At 47.2% G+C, this 22,778-nt stretch overlaps 1 protein-coding gene across 1 annotated transcript in view; it reads left to right on the top strand.

Annotated features, from left to right (window-relative positions):
• Positions 1 to 22,365, top strand: part of LOC311109527 (arf-GAP with GTPase, ANK repeat and PH domain-containing protein 1-like) — a gene marked incomplete at its 3' end in the record, with an annotated part of 125,481 nt that extends 103,116 nt beyond the window's left edge. The window contains exons 11-16 of the mRNA XM_084152444.1: positions 3,475 to 3,579; positions 9,970 to 10,141; positions 11,528 to 11,689; positions 18,522 to 18,683; positions 22,162 to 22,167; positions 22,358 to 22,365. Of these exons, the coding sequence (XP_084008570.1) occupies positions 3,475 to 3,579; positions 9,970 to 10,141; positions 11,528 to 11,689; positions 18,522 to 18,683; positions 22,162 to 22,167; positions 22,358 to 22,365 (615 nt within the window). The remainder of the gene's footprint in view (positions 1 to 3,474; positions 3,580 to 9,969; positions 10,142 to 11,527; positions 11,690 to 18,521; positions 18,684 to 22,161; positions 22,168 to 22,357) is intronic.
• Between the last annotated feature and the right edge of the window lie 413 nt (positions 22,366 to 22,778).

Raw genomic sequence — 22,778 nt, 5'->3', positions numbered from 1 at the left:
GACAGGAGTTGCCTGTTTGGGGATGACACCCTTAATTTAGGCGCCTGCTCTCCAGGGACACCCAAGAACAATGGGCCCCACCAGATCCTCCGGGGAGAGATGGTGCCTCTCAGGAGATGGTGCCTCCCCCCTATCACCCAAATGGCCGGCTGTCAGTCCCCTCAAGGTACCAAGGGAGGGTCCATTGTCTGGAGAAAAGGGGGATGATGGTGATTAGGGAGTAGATTAGTGTGTTTCAATAGAAAGGAAATGAACCTGGGAAAAGTTGTCCCCTTATCAGACTGTTTGTTTACAACTGAACGGCTCCACTGGCAGGTCTGCCTTGAGAGATTGGACAATTACACCTTTGATAGTGCAGCCCAATTGAGGGCGGCTATCGAAGGAAAGGAGAGGGAGATTTTGGAATGTTGATTGTTTTCTAGATACCCATTTTGGACCTGAGTATGATAAACAGTTGCTATGGTTTGAACATGAACCATTGAACCGCTATATTAATTAATAATCGCTCCCTTGCAGCATGTTTTGGGGAAGCTTTTCCTCACTAAAAGGAAATGAAGAACATCATCAGCGTCATCTCTTCAGCCCCCCTGGGTGATCGACCTTTTCCTAAGCGCTACCCACAATACTTCACAGTGCCTCTGTAGGAAGTGTCTCCATAGCAACGAGGAAGAGAGAGAGTATATCTGGGATGTATTTATTTCCTCCATTTATTCTTGTGCGTTGCGATCGGAAGACCTTGTGAGCTGTCAAGGCCCCCGGAGGTAAAATAGAGGCAAGGTGTGTGTCACTAGCGGACCGGGGAAGTTGAATAATGAAAGATATTACCAATCTGGAGGGTCGACGTGCCGTTCAATTAGCCTTCCCCCTGCAAACTGATCGCTTGTCATCTCCGCGATGGATGGCTGAAATTAATATGCACACTTCTATTGCAAACAGGGCCACACGTAGAAGAAATATTAGCCACATAGTTCACTCCCCAGTCTGTGACGCTTGGCCACCTCCCTTTCTCTCTCTCTCTCTCGCTCTCTCTCTCTACACCCCAAAGGACTTCCAGGACTATCAGCTTGTACCTTTTGAAGTTAAGATCTGAGCTGGGATCTGAAGCCAAACCGGCCCTGATATGATGATTATCTCTTTAATAATGTTTCAACAGTGGTTGTTGTGTCACCAACCCTCTGAGAGGAGGCATGGAGAAAGAAACTGCATCTCTCGGCAAATACACAGTATATCAAATCCATATCATATCCTGCTCAGTTCAACAGGGTCCTGGCTGCTTCTCTATTAGGAGAGGATTCATTCTGTATGTAATCATTCTGTACTGCAGAGTAGAGCTGCTTATTGGCCAGACATTGTTGCTGTACTGTCTGTCTGTCGCTAGCTGCTTCCATTACAGTGCCATTTTTTCATTGACAAGTTTGTTTTCTGTCGCCAAATTATGAGATATGCAATCATTACCAGGCGAGGTTGTTGGTTCCTCTGCTTCCTCCTTTGTCCAAGCCAAGGGACACTACGAGGCCTTAATGACATTTAAATATCACCAGAGTCACGGAAAGCAGGACTCTATCTATCAAAGGGCCTGGCTGTCTCTCTCTCTCTCTCTCTCTCTCTCTCTCTCTCTCTCTCTCTCTCTCTCTCTCTCTCTCTCTCTCTCTCTCTCTCTCTCTCTCTCTCTCTCTCTCTCTCTCTCTCCATATCTTTCCCCACCCTCCACCCCCCGTTACGTGCTAGTTAGGCTTCATCCCCCTCTCCTCTCCTCCACGGCCGGACTCTATTAATATCTCCCTGTCTGTGGGTGTTAACAGGCGTTAATGTCTAACAGGTCCAGTGAAGTGACACACGCAGCAGCCCGGCTGTAATTGCTAATCAGCGGACAGTTATATCCCCCTCTTGCCTAATGAATTTGGCTGAAATGCAGTGTGGGTGTGCAGCTGCCCTAAAGGGCCAGTCAGCCGCAGCTGATGTGTGTAGGAGAGAGGGAGAAAAGAAAGAGGATGTTAACAGTCTTGGGTCGTTGCTAATGTGGCCGAAGAACACTTCTGTTTATTTTTTATTTTGTTTGTTCGTTCGCTCGATACTTCTTGCTCACCACTGCTGATTTATATTTCTGTCTCTCGCCCTCCAATGTGTAGAAAGTCTCTTAGTTGAAGTGGTTTTCCTATCCGCTAAGGATGTTTGTTTCTCTGGTCAGGGAGTGCCACAGATATGTAGTGGGGTGTGATCACATTTTGCGTCATTATTCTGAACTTGATTTCAGCATGGTGCCTGCATTGAGGTTTTTTTGCCCATGGCATTCTATACTGTCTCCCTGACTCAAGCATTTCTAGTTCCAGAAATGAGGGATACAACACGTCAATCCCATTTAGCCACATATTGACAATGTGTCTTGTTTTGGAAGATGAGATATGTGTTGTAAATTCAGTAAAGGTGATGACGACAGTAGATGCTAGAGCGGTGGTTCCCAAACCTTTTCTCTTCTTGACCCACCAATTGAGGTGTCTTGAGTCATGACCCACCATAAGGGTTGAGTGGTGAAAAAACATACACAGACCACAGAATAAGTAGAAAATATCATCTTGGCATCAGAGAGAAAATGGAGCCGTTTTAAAACGAATCTCCTGCAATTCCATACATCCTGCCATGGAGCTGAAAGAAAATGGAGACGTTTTAAAGCCAATTTCCTGCATTTCTATACATTTTCCCATGGAGCTGAGATACATTTGTGCAGTTTTTAAGATCATTTCCTACAATTGTACACATTTTGACATGGCTAATGTTGTGTTCTTTATGCTCAAACATTGTAACAAAACCCAGCAACAAAATCCAGCTTTTATTTAGTTGAGTTCTCAAAGAATATAAGCTATTATTGAAAATTATATAGGTATATTATATTTTCTACATAGTTTCTATTTGGTTTTAGTCATTTAAGTTTACACTGAAATCGTTTTTCCCAAAACAATATGTATTATTTGCAACGCACAATGTCATCCCGCGACACACTTGGACCCCTGCAGCGATCCACAAATGGGTCGCGACCCACAGTTTGGGAACCACTGTGCTAGACGAAATGTATCTATATTATTGTTTGTTGTTGTGGTCCTCCTCACACCGTCTCTGTGTGTTCTCCCCTATAGGGCATGCTTCTGAACTCCTCACACCGTCTCTGTGTGTTCTCCCCTATAGGGCATGCTTCTGAACTCCTCACACCGTCTCTGTGTGTTCTCCCCTATAGGGCATGCTTCTGAACTCCTCACACCGTCTCTGTGTGTTCTCCCCTATAGGGCATGCTTCTGAACTCATCACACCGTCTCTGTGTGTTCTCCCCTATAGGGCATGCTTCTGAACTCATCACACCGTCTCTGTGTGTTCTCCCCTATAGGGCATGCTTCTGAACTCATCACACCGTCTCTGTGTGTTCTCCCCTATAGGGCATGCTTCTGAACTCATCACACCGTCTCTGTGTGTTCTCCCCTATAGGGCATGCTTCTGAAGAGGAGTGGCAAGACCCTGAACAAGGAGTGGAAGAAGAAGTATGTGACGTTGTGTGACAACGGCCTGCTCACCTATCACCCCAGCCTGCATGTGAGTACCACCTGTCACCTCACTTACACACACACACACACACACACACACACTATACATGAACACACACACACACTATACATGAACACTCACTGAACATGAACACACTATACGTCAACACACATACAGTACCAGTCAAAAGTTTGGACACACCTACTCATTCAAGGGTTTTTCTTTATTTTTACTATTTTCTACATTGTAGAATAATAGTGAAGACATCAAAACTATGAAATAACACATATGGAATCATGTATATAGTTTATATTTTAGATTCTTCAAAGTAGCCACCCTTTGCCTTGATGACAGCTTTGCACACTCTTGGCATTCTCTCAACCAGCTTCATGAGGTAGTCACCTGGAATGCTTTTCCAACAGTCTTGAAGGAGTTCCCACATATGCTGAGCACTTGTTGGCTGCTAATCCTTCACTCTGCGGTCCAACTCATCCCAAACCATCTCAATTGGGTTGAGGTCGGGTGATTGTGGAGGCCAGGTCATCTGATGCAGCACTCCATCACTCTTCTTCTTGGTCAAATAACCATTACACATCCTGGAGGTGTATGTTGGGTCATTGTCCTGTTGAAAAACAAATGATAGTCCCACTAAGCGCAAACCAGATGGGATGGCGTATCGCTGCAGAATGCTGTGGTAGCCATGCTGGTTAAGTGTGCCTTGAATTCTAAATAAATCACAGACAGTGTCACCAGCAAAGCACCATCACACCACCTCCTCCATGCTTCACGGTGGGAACCACACATGCAAAGATAATCCGTTCACATTTACATTTACGTCTTAGTCATTTAGCAGACGCTCTTATCCTGAGCGACTTACAGTTAGTGAATACATATATATATTTTATTTTTATTTTTATTTTTTATACTGGCCCCCCATGGGAATCAAACCCACAACCCTGGTGTTGCAAACACCATGCTCTATCAACTGAGCTACATCCCTGCCGGCCATTCCCTCCCCTACCCTGGACGACACTGGGCCAATTGTGCGCCGCTCATGAGTCTCCAGGTCGCGGCCGGCTGCAACAGAGCCTGGATTCGAACCAGGATCTCTAGTCTACTCTGCGTCTCACGGCGGTTGGAACCAGAAATCTCAAATTTGGACTCATCAGACCAAAGGACAGATTTCCACCAGTCTAATGTCCATTACTCGTGTTTCTTGGCCCAAGCAAGTCTCTTCTTATTGGTGTCCTTTAGTAGTGGTTTCTTTTCAGCATGCAGTTAATTGCCGATTTCTGAGGCTGGTGACTCTAATGAACGTATCCTCTGCAGCAGAGGTAACTCTGGGTCTTCCTTTCCTGTGGCGGTCGTCATGAGAGCCAGTTTCATCATGGTGTTTTTTGAGACTGCATTAGAAGAAACTTTCAAAGTTCTTAAAATTTTCTGGATTCACTGACCTTCATGTCTTAAAGTAATAATGGACTGTCATTTCTCTTTGCTTATTTAAGCTGTACTTGCCATAATATGGACTTGGTCTTTTACCAAATAGGGCTATCTTCTGTATACCACCCCTACCTTGTCACAACACAACTGATTGGCTCAAATGCATTAAGAAGGAAAGAAATTCCACAAATTAACTTTTAACAAGGCACACCTGTTAATTGAAATGCATTCCAGGTGACTACCTCATGAAGCTGGTTGAGAGAATGCCAAGAGTGTGCAAAGCTGTCATCAAGGCAAAGGGTGGCTACTTTGAAGAATCTCAAATATAAAATATATTTAGGTTTGTTTAACACTTTTTTTTGGTTACTACATGATTCCATATGTGCTATTTCATAGGTTTGATGTCTTCACTATTATTCTACAATGTAGAAAATAGTAAAAATAAAGAATAACCCTTGAATGAGTAGGTGTGTCCAAACTTTTTACTGGTACTGTATATCACTCATATTATACACACGTCACTCATGCTTGCACACACACATCACATAACATACAAATGTCACACGCACACACTCTGATGGAGGACTATACAGGCCACGCACATTGCTATATGTTACCTCTAAGTCACTTCAGATGAAAGAATCTGGGGGTAAAAATCCATTTTCATATCATTCCATTCTAACTGTCCATCCCTGCTACAACCAGACCAGTTAGTTGGAGAACTTTCTCTCTGATTGGCTATTAGGCCACGTCATCACGATGACACTACCAGCCTCCCTAACAAACCTGTTGTAACCTGTACCCCTCCAGTCTCCGTGTGGAACAACAGAGGTCACTGGGCTCAGCATCACTCAGTGTCTCTAATGTAGTACTGTCTGTCACTTTGCCCTCCGCACTCACTTTATATCTAATTGTCCCATTTTACAGCAGCGGGTCTTACTGCTTGTTCCCCGCTCACTGCTAATCCATCAGCCACTGTATTGGCCCATTAGCGGCCAGGCTAAACTCTGGTTTCCTCCTCCTTGTGTGTGTCAGCCACCCCATCCTCTCACTGGGCAGACGGCACGCTTGTTGCAGCAGTGACACACTCCCACACACAGAGAGCGACAATATTAATTAGAAAGGCCACATGGTCTGTTTGCGCTGGGCTGACGGTGATGATGTGGAATAGCACCACTCTAATGGGATGCTCTAATTGCCCTCCTGGCTGCTCTGTTGGCACACACAGGACCCCAACGTCCCCTCTCCTGGCCCTGATACCACTTTATATCACCACTATCCCTCCTCTCCTCCTCTCCCTCGCTCTTTCCCTCGCTCCCCCGGATTGCAATCAGGCCTTATTGTTATTGTTAATTAGAATCGGAATCATTTTCCTAATGCCACACTGACTGGAGGCTAGACACACGTAGATAGATAGATGGATAGATAGATAGATAGATAGAGAGAGAGGTGGATGGAGAGAGAGGTGGATGGAGAGAGAGGTGGATGGAGAGAGAGGTGGATGGAGAGAGAGGTGGATAGAGAGAGAGGTAGAGAGAGAGAGGTGGATAGAGAGAGAGGTAGAAAGAGAGAGGTGGAGAGAGAGAGAGGTAGAAAGAGAGAGGTGGAGAGAGAGAGAGGTAGAGAGAGAGAGGTGGAGAGAGAGAGAGGTAGAGAGAGAGGGGTGGATAGAGAGAGAGGTAGAGATCGAGAGAGAGGTAGAGAGAGAGAGGTGGATAGAGAGATGAAGGGATGGATGGAGGGATGGGTAGAGGAGGAGCAAAGCGGAGGAGACCAAATCAATTTGCTCTAATTTGATTGGGCTGGATTAGCGGCCCAGCTACTGCAGTGAAACAACCGCGGAGGCAGAATGAGTGGATTGTAAATGTAGGAAAACTAAATTGCTCGATAGCAGCCTGAAGGATAGCCATAAAATATGATTCCATCTATTGGAAATCCCATGGAAGTTAGGATGAGTCTTAACTTACTACTTTCCCTACACACTCACACACACACTCACCCGCACACACACTCACCCGCACACACACTCACCCGCACACACACTCACCCGCACACACACTCACCCGCACACACACTCACCCGCACACACACTCACCCGCACACTCACACACACACTCACCCGCACACCCACTCACCCGCACACTCGCACACACACTCACCCGCACACCCGCACACACACTCACCCGCACACACACTCACCCGCACACACACTCACCCGCACACACACTCACCCGCACACACACTCACCCGCACACTCACACACACACTCACCCGCACACTCGCACACACACTCACCCGCACACTCGCACACACACTCACCCGCACACTCGCACACACACTCACCCGCACACCCGCACACACACTCACCCGCACACTCGCACACACACTCACTCGCACACACACTCACCCGCACACCCGCACACACACTCACCCGCACACTCACACACACACTCACCCGCACACCCGCATACACACTCACCCGCACACTCGCACACACACTCACCCGCACACTCGCACACACACTCACTCGCACACACACACACACACTCACCCGCACACTCGCACACACACTCACCCGCACACTCGCACACACACTCACACACACACTCGCACACACACTCACCCGCACACTCACACACACACTTACCTACACATATGCACCTCCAGAGCCGAGCTGAGCAGGTTTTCCTGATCACTGTGTATCTGCAGCACTGGCATCAATTAGTGTGTTTGTGGAGGCTAATAGAATCAAACTCAATCAGCAACGCACCTAATTGCCCGACTATGTGCAAAGAAATCACATGAATGCAGCTAATTAAGTGGATGGCAATAGGATGCCATGTAATTAGCATGAAAACTAGGAGTCACGTCAGTCCTCAAAGAAACATGAAGAAACTGGTCCAAGAGCCAAGGAGTCATTCAGTTGTTCATTTGTGGTGTGACTAATCTAATCTTATCACTGTATTGACTCTGTTTAGCTGTGGATGACCTCGGATGATTAAATGCTATTTTATGCATTGCTGACTTTTTTTGTAATATTAGATGTTATCTCGACTGTATTTATCATCTTTCTCAAGCACACTGTCAACACACACTTTCTTGAGCGTGCCCGCGCGCACACACCAACCGCACACACACACACACACACACACACACACACACACACACACACACACACACACACACTCTGCTCTTCCCCCCATGCTGTGTAATGGTGTTGTTGGTAGCCCCAGCTTCCTCTCCTCCCTCTCTCTCCTTCTCTCCTCCCTCTCTCCTTCTCTCCTCCCTCTCTCCTTCTCTCCTCCCTCTCTCTCCTTCTCTCCTCCCTCTCTCCTTCTCTCCTCCCTCTCTCCTTCTCTCCTCCCTCTCTCTCCTTCTCTCCTCCCTCTCTCCTTCTCTCCTCCCTCTCTCTCCTTCTCTCCTCCCTCTCTCCTTCTCTCCTCCCTCTCTCCTTCTCTCCTCCCTCTCTCTCCTTCTCTCCTCCCTCTCTCCTTCTCTCCTCCCTCTCTCTCCTTCTCTCCTCCCTCTCTCTCCTACTCTCCTCCCTCTCTCTCCTTCTCTCCTCCCTCTCTCTCCTTCTCTCCTCCCTCTCTCTCATTCTCTCCTCCCTCTCTCTCCTTCTCTCCTTCCTCTCTCTCCTTCTCTCCTCCCCTCCTTCCTCTCTCCTTCCTCTCTCATTCTCTCCTCCTTCTCTCCTCCCCCTCTCTCCTTCTCTCCTCCCTCTCTCTCCTTCTCTCCTCCCTCTCTCTCCTTCTCTCCTTCTCTCCTCCCTCTCTCCTTCTCTCAACCCTCTCTCCTCTCTCTCTCCTTCTCCTTCCTCTCTCTCCCTCTCTCCTTCTCCTTCCTCTCTCTCCTTCTCTCCTCCCTCTCTCCTTATCTCCTCCCTCTCTCCTCTTTCTCTCCTTCTCTCCTTCCTCTCTCCTTCTCTCCTCCCTCTCTCTCCCTCTCTCCTCTCTCTCTCCCTCTCTCTCCTTCTCTCCTTCCTCTCTCCTTCTCTCCTCCCTCTCTCCTCCCTCTCTCCTTCTCTCCTCCCTCTCTCCTTCTCTCCTCCCTCTCTCGCCTTCTCTCCTCCCTCTCCTACGTTTATGATGTGTGGATCAGATGATGAAAGTTTCATGATGCAGATGGAGACTCAATTACCTCCGTCAAGCTGTGTGCAGGCTGCGCTGGGCCAGGCTCTGCTGGGCCAAGTTGGGCCTGGCTCGGCCCTTGTAGTGCCTCCAGGGGCCCCAGCTCAAGGGCTCTCCAGCGACTTGTTAAGCGGTGTTGAGAGCACTTGGCTTTGAATTGGCCTTTTGTTTGCCTCATGGGAGAGGGAGGTGGTCCGGACGGCCTCTCAGGATGCTCCTTGCCTCTCAGCCCTCACACACACACTCATAATCACACACACATTATTATGAAAACATGAACACACACAAAGTCTTGAACACAATCACACACTCCGCCGCTTGGTTCAGAATGGTCTTTGATCGTGTCACAGTGGGTGTGAGAGTCTGAGAGCTTTGTTTCTGCACATGGTCTAAGACCTCATTCATGTTGGAGAGGGGTGACTGACCCCAACTCAGTGTGCTGCTTGTCTGAGACCATACACAACACAACACACACACACACACACACACACACACTCTTCAGGGACTGCTGCCCTAAAGAAACCATCCTTTTTAACGAGGACTACAGTCTTTCATTAGTTTAATACTGATCCTGTAAACACCAACTGTCAAGCCCACTGGAATCACAAACCTGTTATGTTGTCTCCAGGGACGGATGCTGCCAAGTAGCTTAACTCATACCTAATGAATAATACATTTACATATGTTCTAGGTAGCTAGGCCCGTAAATATTATAACTATGTAACCCACAAGTATGCATCTCTGTATTCTGAGCAAACCCCCTTGTCAATAATTATAAAAAAAAATCACTATTTATCAAAAAGCTTTTATCTGTAATCTAGAAGTCTGTGTGTTGATAACGGACTGTCTCCCTGTCTGTCTCCTGTAGGACTACATGCAGAACGTCCATGGGAAGGAGATAGATCTGTTGAGGACCACAGTGAAGGTCCCAGGGAAGAGGCCTCCCAGAGCGGTGTCTACCTGTGCTGCTGTCCCCAGCCCGAAGACCAACGGCCTGGCCAAGGACATGAGCAGTCTGCAGCTGGGACCTGGTGGCCCTGGTGAGAGACACACACACACGCATACGTACACATTCTTAGGCCCACACACACACGCACGCACGCACGCACGCACGCACGCACGCACGCACGCACGCACGCACGCACGCACGCACGCACGCACACACACACACACATACACACATACACACACACACAACCCTTGTGGGTCCTGCAGTATTTTGTTGTCATTTTACCTTCAACAAAGAGTCCAACAATGGACCATAAACCATACTGTTGAGGGGATGAACACACACACGCACACAGACACACCCACACACACACGTACACAGACACACCCACACACACGCACACAGACACACCCACACACACACGCACAGCTCCAGGAGGACCAAACTAATAGCATGAATATTCAGTGACCCATAATACATGTACTAATTACTGTCATGAATATTAATGCAATCAGAGTCGTCTCTCCACTCAGGCAGCTCCAGAAATGAGCTGTAATGAGAGAAAGAGGAGGGAGACGGAGGAGAGGATAAGACAAATGATTCACTCAGCTGTTAGGCCATGAAAGCTCTGGCAACTCAAGGGTTTGATTTAAGCAGCGGGCTCCTTTTATGATCCGTTTGTGTGGATGTGTGTGTGACTCCTGTACAGGCATGTGTCTGTACATGTGTGTGTGTTTAGTATGTTTACCAATCCAGGGCTTCTTGGTCATGTCTCCACGGGGTCAGAGTGTACTGTATCAGTGTGTATCATAGCAACAGCAGCAGCTTTAGGCTCTGGGCTAAGGTGGCGCTACTCTCATTACATCCAGCCTCAGCTCCACACTGAGTACACACACACACTGCACTGGGGTAATTGACTGCGGTAAATGAGCGCTCCGCTCTGTTCGGCTCTGTTTACGGTCACATTAGTGTATTATAATGCTAATGCTTAATGTGGAGCCCCCAGCACAGCACAGCCAGATATGTATGGAGCCAGGGGCCACAGTGAGAGCGCACCCTTACAATGTCCCCTGTGTTGTGGCCTATTGCAGTAGACATGGCTCAATCCATTGTGTTGTTTGCTTCGGGGTCGAGGTTCAACTTGCTTTATTAGTGGTTTTGTCTTCTTCTATAGCCAGTGGTGTATGATCAGGATTTCTTTATTCATGTTGTTGTGTTGCCAGTTGGCCCTTATTGTAGACGAAGGACAACTGAGCGCTTTTCTTTCTAATGTAAACGTCCTTGAGTTGGTTTCAGTAAATTATGGAATATTCAAGAAAAGAAAACAGTTTGACAACTGACTGATAGACACTCCTTCCTCTCTCTCTCTCTCCTCTCCTCTCCTCTCCTCTCCTCTCCTCTCCTCTCCTCTCCTCTCCTCTCCTCTCCTCTCCTCTCCTCTCCTCTCCTCTCCCCCCTCTCCCCTCTCCCCCATCAGGCTCTGTGACCAGTAGTTTGTCTACCTCTCAGATGGCCAGTGGGATCAGCTTGGTGTCCTTTAACAGTCGTGGTGACGGCATGCACCAGAGATCCTACTCAGTCTCCTCCGCCGACCAATGGAGCGAGGCCACCGTCATCGCCAACTCAGGAGTCAGCACAGGTATGAGGAAACACACACCATTAACGAACCCAGACTTTTCTTTCCGCCTCTCCATGGGCCCCAGATGAGCTCTGACATGGAGCTCCACGGTGGGGAGCCTGCCTTAGTACAGGCAGCCTGAGAGCGGAGCTCCGCAGGGGGGCCCTTCGCCTCTTCCTCTGGGCCTTTCATTTGTCCTCCATTGATCTGCCTGCCAGGCCCCTAATACTGTCTTAACTGTTTATCAAGCTAATGGTTACTCAGAGACACACATTAGCAAGAACACATTTATCCTCACAAGCACTGGGGGATCTGGTGTGTGTGTGTGTGTGTGTGTGTACATGCTCTGGTCTTGGACACACAGCCACACACTCTCTGCCACACGCTGAGACTGACAGCTGTCGGATCGAGGGTGCGTCGCCGTGACGATGAGTCTGAGTGACAGGTGCCCTGTGTGTGTTGGCCCCGGTGGCCCATCGCTGCTCTCCTGAAATAACGTTTAAAGTTGTGAAACGCCTCTAAACGCATTGGCTCCCAGGGGCCTCAATGCACACACAGCTGAGGCCCACACTAGCACCCTTCCGACACCTCGGTCTCTCCTTTAGCCAACTGTGGGCAGCTTATACAAGTCGGTTCAATTTCACTCAACTTTTATTTGTACAGACATTTCTGTAAGGCCATTTATCTATAAACACAAACCTTTTTATTTTTAACCCCCAAAATAGAATGAGCGTGATTGACATCTGTAGATTGGGTATATGATGGAGGTTGACATCTGTCAGTTTAACAAAGCTTCTGTTTAATCCAGCTAATCAACACCATATTCAAATCTGAATATTTTTACAATTCCCATTATATCACAGAATTCATTTATGCATATCTAAAATAAAATGTGTGTACTTAGTGTGTGTGTGTGTCTGTGTATAACTGTTTGTGTGGATGTTGGGGTCCTGGAGGCGTTGAGAACTCTGTTCTGAGCTTGTCTGAAAGCATCACGGCCCCTCAGCCTCTCTTTATATAAATAACCTTTACCCAGCTCCTTAACGAGCCTTACCCAGCCCCTTAACGAGCCTTAACGAGGTTCCCCTCCACTCTCTCCTCTGTGCCGTGACTGGGATGAGTTGTGATAGCTGTATGACTAGGTGACTAGTGGCTCCGGGGCCTGAGAACTCGTCACCTTCTGCCCCCAGAGCCCAGCCCAATGAGAGAACCTATAGGATGGGAGATAGCTCTCGGGGAAATAAAAGGAGGACGTCTTTGTAATGAGTTGTTCTGTTGTGGCCGTCGGCTTCTAAACGGCTTGCTGCTATTTGTGCTCTTCTGTGTGTCTGAACAACAGACCAGACTCTGAGGTCTCTGCTGCTTGGATACAGTTTTAATATTAACCCTTCATCTTAACCCCATACCTTTTGCACCGGGCGTTGTGTAAGTTAGCTACCTGCCTGTTTTTATTCAGATCATATTATTTTCTCCTGTACACTCGTGTGCAATATTAATTAGTTGACGTGATGGTTCACAGGAAGACAAGTCCCTTCAGTCAAGGCCGGTAGTTTTAGAATGTCATGGGCCCGGTTAGAGCTGGGCTGGGTAGAGAGAAGGGACCTAGAGTTTGATGGTGCTCCACAGACTGTAATGAGTCCTATTGGTCAAGGAGGGAAGAGATGAAGACGTCCACACACTAGAACCCCTGTAGCCAGTAAGTAGAGCTGAGGACGGGAGAGGACAGCTGCAGGGCTGTTAGTGTGTGGATATGTCTCCCTTTCTCCACAGTTTTTAAATTGGATGACTGTGACATCTATGGCCTCTGGTCTGTTAGCTACTCTCAGCAAACACACCCCTTTATCCTCTCTGCATTTAGTTGCCTTTTCCCCTTAATGATGGAACCATGAGAGCAGTAAGACTAATGAGTGTCTTTTTCATTACGAGGCTGTTGTTCTGTAGACACCTCCAGGCCTGTAGGAGCCACGGGGGATGAACCAGGGAGTAGGGGGCTAGGGGGAGCGAGCTAGCGTTTCTCCCCACTCAGGGAGCTTGCTGTGGGGCTAATGGCTCGCTGGACTGAGCTGGTCGAGGCCCACGGTCGCTCCAACCTCCAACCCGCTGACTAACATAGCGTTCCTATTTTCATTCCTCCGTGGCTGGGGGGGCGTCCCTGACATCTTCCTCCTTCAGCTCAGGAATGCACACGCGGGAGCAGCCCTGTTCCCAGGTTTCCCCTGTCCAAGTTCCTCTTACAGTGGCTAACAATAACGTTTCCACTACCTTTCCTAGCTTGATTGGGTGATAGGCTTTAAAATGACAGTCCTGTCAGGTTATCTCAGTTGACCCCAGTGTTTCACTTGAATGTGTGATAGGCTTTAAAATGACAGTCCTGTCAGGTTATCTCAGTTGACCCCAGTGTTTCACTTGAATGTGTGATAGGCTTTAAAATGACAGTCCTGTCAGGATATCTCAGTTGACCCCAGTGTTTCACTTGAATGTGTGATAGGCTTTAAAATGACAGTCCTGTCAGCATATCTCAGTTGACCTCAGTGTTTCACTTGAATGTGTGATAGGCTTTAAAATGACAGTCCTGTCAGGATATCTCAGTTGACCCCAGTGTTTCACTTGAATGGGTGATAGGCTTTAAAATGACAGTCCTGTCAGGATATCTCAGTTGACCCCAGTGTTTCACTTGAATGTGTGATAGGCTTTAAAATGACAGTCCTGTCAGCATAACTCAGTTGACCCCAGTGTTTCACTTGAATGGGTGATAGGCTTTAAAATGACAGTCCTGTCAGGATATCTCAGTGTTTCAGTTATCTGAATCTTTTGCCTGTGGTCCTATGTGTTTTCGGACACTGGAAACAGGAAGACACTTATTTGGAGTTTGTGTGAGTGTGTGTGGTGCGGTGATCCTGTGAAAGAGCCCAGTGTGTGGGGGGGAGGGGCTGCAGCAGGTGTCTTTGATTTGGCAGACCAGGCTTTGGAATGCCGTGCCTCAGGAGCCGCACGCCCACCCTCTGATCTTCCACCGTAAAGTAGCCGAAAGACAGGAAGTCACTTTACCTCCACTTCCTGTTTACTATCCTCACTCAGAGTTGGTCTGCTTCACACGGTTACCACATCCACCAAAATAGCTTTTTGGTCTTCATTTAAGGTTAGGTATAAGGTTAGCAGTGTGTTTAAGGTTAGGTTTCAAATCAGATTTTAAGAAGTTAAATTGTAGTCATAGGCGGGGTTTAGCCATAATTATGACTTAGTGGCTGTGGTAACTAGTGAAGACCGCTTCTCACTCAAGGCTGGGATATTATTATGTATTTACTGTTAATAATAATACATTTCATTTGTAGAGCGCTTTTCATTTACAGACAGAAATCACAAAGCTCTTTACATTGTGAGCAACCATGTTATCACGCTATCAAAGTGCACAATATATATATGGTCAGATTTCAGGATACAGTGTCTCAATGAACCTCTCTTTATGTCCAGGAGATACCAGAGTTTAGTGAAGGAGAAGAGACACAGGCTAGCTCACAGAACAAGAACAAGGAAGACTTGGAGGGATGAACGTAGAGAGATATGGAGGATGCCGCGAGGGAGGGAGGGGGGGAGGGAGGGAGGGAGGGAGGGAGGGGGTAGTGTGATATGTGAAGGTAGTGATGTAGAGAGAGGAGGGGGAGGCTGGGACGGGGGGAGACACGGGTGAGGAGAGGGAGGAGGGGTTGCAGATGTGAGGGCTGTTAATCCCGGGCGGTTAATTGTGCGCTCTGGGATGGCATCTTGTCAGCAGAGATAAGTTGTCACGTTTTCCACTTGAGCTGAGACTAAACGATAGTCCAATAAGTTATGTCTGTCCTTGAGGCTGTCTGTTCTGTTCTGGGCAGCAGGCGCTACAGTCACCGTGCCAGCACCCCCTCCCCTCCAACCCCCCTGTCCACATCAGTCCCGCCGCCCACGCTGATATTGATGGGAGCTGAATGTTATTTTATTCCGCCGCTAGTCACAGCTGTCAGCTCAGTGCATGAAAAGTGAAGCGGCTTGTCGCCTCCTAGCCTGATATCCTGGGCCAGCCAGCCAGGGAAGGCAGAGGAGAACAGCCAGCCAAATGAATGGCAGCTTCATCCACTGACTGCTACGAATGGCTCCACACAGCTCCTGTATCACTGCTTCCTCTAGCTGGATACATCCACACTCAGCTCCTGTATCACTGCTTCCTCTAGCTGGATACATCCACACTCAGCTCCTGTATCACTGCTTCCTCTAGCTGGATACATCCACACTCAGCTCCTGTATCACTGCTTCCTCTAGCTGGATACATCCACACTCAGCTCCTGCATCACTGCTTCCTCTAGCTGGATATATCCACACTCAGCTCCTGTATCACTGCTTCCTCTAGCTGGACACATCCACACTCAGCTCCTGTATCACTGCTTCCTCTAGCTGGATACATCCACACTCAGCTCCTGTATCACTGCTTCCTCTAGCTGGATACATCCACACTCAGCTCCTGTATCACTGCTTCCTCTAGCTGGATACATCCACACTCAGCTCCTGTATCACTGCTTCCTCTAGCTGGATATATCCACACTCAGCTCCTGTATCACTGCTTCCTCTAGCTGGACACATCCACACTCAGCTCCTGTATCACTGCTTCCTCTAGCTGGATACATCCACACTCAGCTCCTGTATCACTGCTTCCTCTAGCTGGATATATCCACACTCAGCTCCTGTATCACTGCTTCCTCTAGCTGGATACATCCACACTCAGCTCCTGTATCACTGCTTCCTCTAGCTGGATACATCCACACTCAGCTCCTGTATCACTGCTTCCTCTAGCTGGATACATCCACACTCAGCTCCTGTATCACTGCTTCCTCTAGCTGGACACATCCACGCTCAGCTCCTGTATCACTGCTTCCTCTAGCTGGATACATCCACACTCAGCTCCTGTATCACTGCTTCCTCTAGCTGGATATATCCACACTCAGCTCCTGTATCACTGTTTCCCTACACTTAGTTATTATCATGGCATTTCATTATTCAGGTTATTAGTTATAAATATGAATCAAATGAAGAAATGCCAGGTTGAAGAGGATCTGTCTCGTTTTTGTATTGACGCAACATTAAAGGAGTCTAAATAAAGATGCCGTCCTTGTCTGCGGCTTTTCTGCATATATATATTTTTATACAGATCCTATTTCGACGCGCAAAACCATTCAAACGAACTCCGATGGGTTTCTCCTACTTTTCCCAAAGTATTTGCATAACGTCATAAACCGTGCTGCTGCGGTCATTCGATGGCAGTGGCATATGTTCTTCAGAGAGAGGACGGCGTAATGAGAGAAATAATGTAGTCTGAGCTACTGAAAATAGGCCTTTTACAAGATGAAATCATGACAGGAGCGTTTGATTCTTATTAAAGCGATGGAGACCAGACAGGCTGGTTTAGGAAACATGCATATAGGCCTGTAGAGAGAATCAGCCAACTCACACACACACACCCGTCAATCAAAGCCACCAGCATATGTCAGACACAAGCAAATATTTCTCCTTTCCTTAAAACGTATTTAAAAAATCTAGGCCTACCTAAGGCTTTCAGAGAGTAGGCTATAAGATAATGAATTGACCAGGACAGTATGAAGTGGACAGCTATGCTATAGTATGAAGATGAAACTGACAATCGTTACAATAGAAACAAATACATGCAACATGTCCATAGTCTATTTATCAGAGACTCTGATTATCGAGGGGGAGAGTGTTGGAAAGATTTTTCAAATGCTGTGAGGAACTATTATAATAATTGTATGTAAAAACATTTATAAAATAAAATAAAAAATAAACTTCCTGACTTGCTGTATGAGGTAAAGAAGCTCAGCTTTATTGATGGTGGTGAGTTAAGACTATCGGAAATCAGACATCCCCAAATGGGCCCTTTCCTACATTTGACATTTGCGAGAAGCAGGCCAGGTACTTCTATGCGTGCTCAGGCGTGTGCACTCTGTCAACATTAACAGGACAGAGAAACCAGACACATGAGGTGCCTAAATGATGGTATGAAATAACCCACAACTTGTTTCTCACAAGTGTAGCAGATTGTGAACCCTGCTAACAGCGTTTCAACTCCGAGAATGAGAATGGTAAATGACTGTAATTAATACATGCATTAACAGAAACTAATGTAACCAAATGACAGGGATTATATTGCCCGTTTTACAAACAGTAGGTTACCACATGTGCATTCATAAAAGAGCATTGTGGGCCGACACTGTATATCCTAGGCTACTGTTCTACTTTGCGGAGATAGGAGGGCGTCATTTTTTTGTTGTTGTCTCGCCTAGGGCGCCATATCGACCAGGACCGGGCCTGATCAGCGTTGATTAGTCTATAAATTAAGAAAATATTCAAATGATACTGTACCATGCCAGGTTGGACAGGATTGTCAGATTGTCCGTTTAACACAACATTAGTGCATTGTAGTCCTCAGTGCCAGAACAACCTTGTCCACTGCTGTTGAATAATTAATGAATAGTCAGACTTTAAAAGACTGATTTCATTGATTTACTAGCAAGCAATGAAAAGGTGTGTAAAAGAAAGCCCACACATCAAAGTGCCACAGCCTATAGCGCTCAACACCCCCGCGCATCTAGCAGATTAGTTGCTCCAGAAAGTTTCATAGACTAAGTTAGCAAAACAACTGCTTATAATCATTACTAAACACTCCCGCTATTAGGTTAAAGTTCATCTACATGAAAATAAAGTTGTTTTTTTTAACCTAAAATAAATAAAATAAATAAATGTAGGCCCATTTTAAAGGCTTTTGACTTGTTGTAGAGAAGCAGTATTATCTAACTGTCTGTCTCCCTCCCTGTAGACACTGGCCTGGGAGACTCTGTGTGCTCCAGCCCCTCCATCTCCAACACCACCAGCCCTAAGATGGACCCGCCCCCCTCGCCGCACGCCAACCGCAAGAAGCACCGCCGGAAGAAGAGCACCAGCAACTTCAAAGCTGACGGCCTCTCTGGTACTGCGGAAGGTAACGCCATCTCCCCTCCCCTCTCCGTTTTCCAGCCCTGGTCCGCCTGCTGAAACGCTCCCCCTAGCTAACTAACACCTAGGCTATACACTAACTGGGTCCTAGGCTCTAAGCTGCTCTGCTATTGAGTGAATGAGTCTGGAAAAGAATGGAGCAACAAACCTAAGAAGCACAAAACTATGATTAATCTATTGATTTTAGATAACTAATGATTCTTAGTGATGGCTTAATATCTGAGTCGGCTTACCCTTTAGCTGTCTTGGACCAGGTAACTCTTTTAAAGAGATTTTATTCCAATGATATTAAACTGGATAAATAAATGGTACGATAAATGAATGAAATAACAACTTTGAATATGATAAGGCACTGAATGTTGCCGTAGGAACAGGTATGGGAAACGCAGCCATGTCTTCCCACGAGCCCCCTGACGTCACTCTGCCTGTGGAAGGGGGTTCTTCATTCTGTTCTCTCATTCCTCCTCGTCTGTCTGTCTGTCTGTCTGTCTGTCTCTCTGTCTGTCTGTCTGTCTGTCTGTCTGTCTGTCTGTCTGTCTGTCTGTCTGTCTGTCTGTGATGTGGGTTTTCAGCACTGCTAATAGTTAACATGACACATAGTACTCTGTCACAATGAATGGCACTGAATGGATTGCTCTTAAACACACACGTTTACACTGATGTTTACTCGTGGATACACAGGTGTTTATACGCTCACATACGCTGTCTAGGGGTATCAAACACACTGATGCATCCACACACACACACACACACACATAACGACACACACCATTGTGAATGGGAGTGGAACAGATGCAGAGTTGGTAGCAGATGTGTGATGTAATGTGTAGCACTTCCATCAGAGGAAATCAAGTGGCTGACAAGACAAGTGCCTGTCTCTGTCTGGGGTCACTCCATCTCCTCTCCTGTCTGCCTGGCTGGCTGGCTGGGACTGGGAGGAATACTGGAGCACATAGACGTTACTGGGAATGGGACATTATAATGTAGGGGCTGGATGTGTAATATATTTCACCTAGCTTGCAAACCGGCGGTGTTGAATGTAGGAAATTAATTGAACTTACTATGTGTGCTGCTCATGCGTGTTTGTCGTGAGTGAGTGACCTGGCGCCGTTTGAAATCATTGTAGCACCCAGTGGGCTTTATGAAACTACCAAAGGCGTCCAGAGACTGGTCCGTATCTTCACTCTTAAAACTGATTTAATATTCATCCAATCTCCTTCATAGTTAGAATGGCGCTGGAGGGAATAGCAGCCATTTTATGGGCTTCTGACCACCTGTGCTATTTTGTGTATTTTTTTGGTACGTAATGTTTCCGCCATCGTTTTCAAATGACCGAAAAGAGCTTCTGGACATCAGAACAGCGATCACTAACTTCGATTAGGACGAGGCAAAAGACATATTGATCATGCCGGACCAGGCTCGAAGGAGGAGGAGACAGTGCTATAGAGGCCGGCGTGCGGGATACATGACGAGACGACGTCAGAGAGTGGATAAACCGCCTCTACCCTCCGTTCTATTGGCGAACGTGCAATCACTGGAGAATAAACTGGATGAGCGCCGTTCGAGACTGTCCTATCAACGTGATCTGAAGAACTGTAATATCCTATGTTTCTCTGAGTCGTGGCTGAACAAGGATATGGTAAATATAAACCTAGATGGTTTTTCTATACATCGGCAGAACAGAACGGTGACATCGGGAGAGCTCAGGGAAGGGTGTGTGTGTCTCTTTGTTAACAACAGCTTGTGCGCAATATCTAATATTAAGGAAGTCTCGAGGTTCTCCCCCCCTGAGTTAGAATACCTCATGATAAGCTGTAGACCACACTATTTATCAAGAGAGTTTTCATCTACCAGACGAGCTAAATACCATCAATGCTCGCTTCGAGGCAAGCAACACTGAACCAAGAGAGCACCAGCTGATCCGGACAACTGTGTGATCACGCTCTCTGTAGCCGATGTGAGTAAGACCTTTAAACAGGTTAACATTCACAAGGCCACAGGGTCAGAAGGATTACCAGGACAGGTACTCAGAGCATTTGCTGACATGTTCAACCTCTCCCTGACCCAGTCTGTAATACCTACATGTTTCAAGCAGACCACCATAGTCCCTGTGCCCAAGAACACTAAGATAACCTGTCTAAATGACTATCGCCCCATAGCACTCACATCTATAGCCATGATATGCTCTGAAAGGCTGGTCATGGCTCACATCAACACCATCATCCCAGTGTATTTATTCCTTTTGTTATAATTTTTTTCTCTCTGCATTGTTGGGAAGGGCCCATTGTAGGCATTTCACTGTTAGTCTACACCTGTTGTTTACGAAGCGTGTGACAAATACAATTTGATTTGATTAGATTATTCCTTGTCCCCCCCCCCCCCCCCCCCACACACACACACACTTTATTCAAAAAATGTTTTAGGCCAGAGTGTGCTTCCTACAGCCCCCAACCATTGTGAGACGCTCCCCCAGCCAGCCGGCCTCTGTGCAGCCCCTTAGCCTCATTCGTCAGCGGGGCACTTAAGTGAAATATTATAAATAATCCACTGTATTGAAATCTTTTATCAGCTGTGGCACTTTCATTATTCAATAAGCGATTAGTTACAGTCTCCCAATTTAGCCATTAAGCACCGCGCGACAGCGTGGGGCCGCTCGACGCCTGTCACACCACGGGCCCGATGAAGTATCAGCCTGTCACACACACCCGTTATTCATGAGGTGAGGGGCCGAGGCGGGCCGCCCTCTGCTCCACACTGCTCCGTCCGCACCCTCACCGCTCCCTCTCCTTTAGCCCAGGTAGGGCCACCGTGAAGTTATACGTCACTCGGACTACCTCTCTTGCTCACTCTCTACCCTTTCATCTCTCCATCTCTCTCTCGTTCATCTCTCCATGTCTCTCTCTCTCTTTCATCTCTCCATATCTCTCTTTCATCTCTCCATATCTCTCTTTCATCTCTCCATATCTCTCTTTCATCTCTCCATATCTCTCTCATCTCTCCATATCTCTCATCTCTCCATATGTCTCTCGCTTGCATCTCTCCATATCTTTCGCTTGCATCTCTCCATATCTCTTTCATCTCTCCATATATCTCATCTCTCCATATCTTTCGCTTGCGTCTCTCCATATCTCTTTCATCTCTCCATATCTATCTCTTTCATCTCTCCATATCTATCTCTTTCATCTCTCCATATCTCTCATCTCTCCATATCTCTCTCGCTTGCATATCTCTTTCATCTCTCCATATCTCTTTCATCTCTCCATATCTCTCCATATCTCTCTTTCATCTCTCCATATCTCTTTCATCTCTCCATATCTCTCTCTTTCATCTATCCATATCTCTCTCTTTCTTCTCTCCATATCTCTCTCTTTCATCTCTCCATATCTCTCTTTCATCTCTCCATATCTCTCTCTCTTTCATCTCTCCATGTCTCTCTTTTCTTCTCTGTTTTCTTTCCCTTTCAGATTTCAGTAAATATACATAAAAAATATATAACATTTTACTCACCATGCTTTCTGTGTGTGTGTGTGTGTGAACTTAAAGGGATACTTCAGGATTTTTCCTTTCTTCCTGCCACTGAGCCAGACCCCCCCCATTGTGCTTGACGCGTGGAGACCCCCTAATCTCTACCCCTCCGTCCCTCTTTCCTCTCCTCCACAGCCACCTGATTCAGGTGTATCACTCCTTCTCTGTGTGCTCTGTCGATCACAGCACCACAATTAACTGTCTCTCTGTAAGCGCACCTCGTTAGCTCGTTACCTAGCACCCCCTGGTTACCTACACTACAGCACGGGGGTCCGGCTCCTCGCGGCGCAGGACCTTTGAAAGGGGATCTGACCGCGAGCCTGCTGGAGATACCGAAGTTGGCCCTCAGATTCGAGACTTGGGACATGAAAGCCTCCCTGTGGCCCCCCTCAGATGGGAGACTGGGGACATGAAAGCCCCCGTGTAGCCCCTTTGAGATGGGCGGTGGAGATGGGGCCTCACACAGCGCAGCAGACCAGCTGCAGAGCCCTCCCTCCTGGAGTGAGAAAGAGGCATTCCTGGAGAGGAGAAGGATGTTAGTCAGGACAAAACGCTC

The sequence above is a fragment of the Coregonus lavaretus genome (genome assembly GCF_964263955.1).
Source record: "Coregonus lavaretus genome assembly, chromosome: 35".
NCBI classification, from domain to species: domain Eukaryota; kingdom Metazoa; phylum Chordata; class Actinopteri; order Salmoniformes; family Salmonidae; genus Coregonus; species Coregonus lavaretus.
This window is presented reverse-complemented; position numbering and strand designations above follow the sequence as displayed.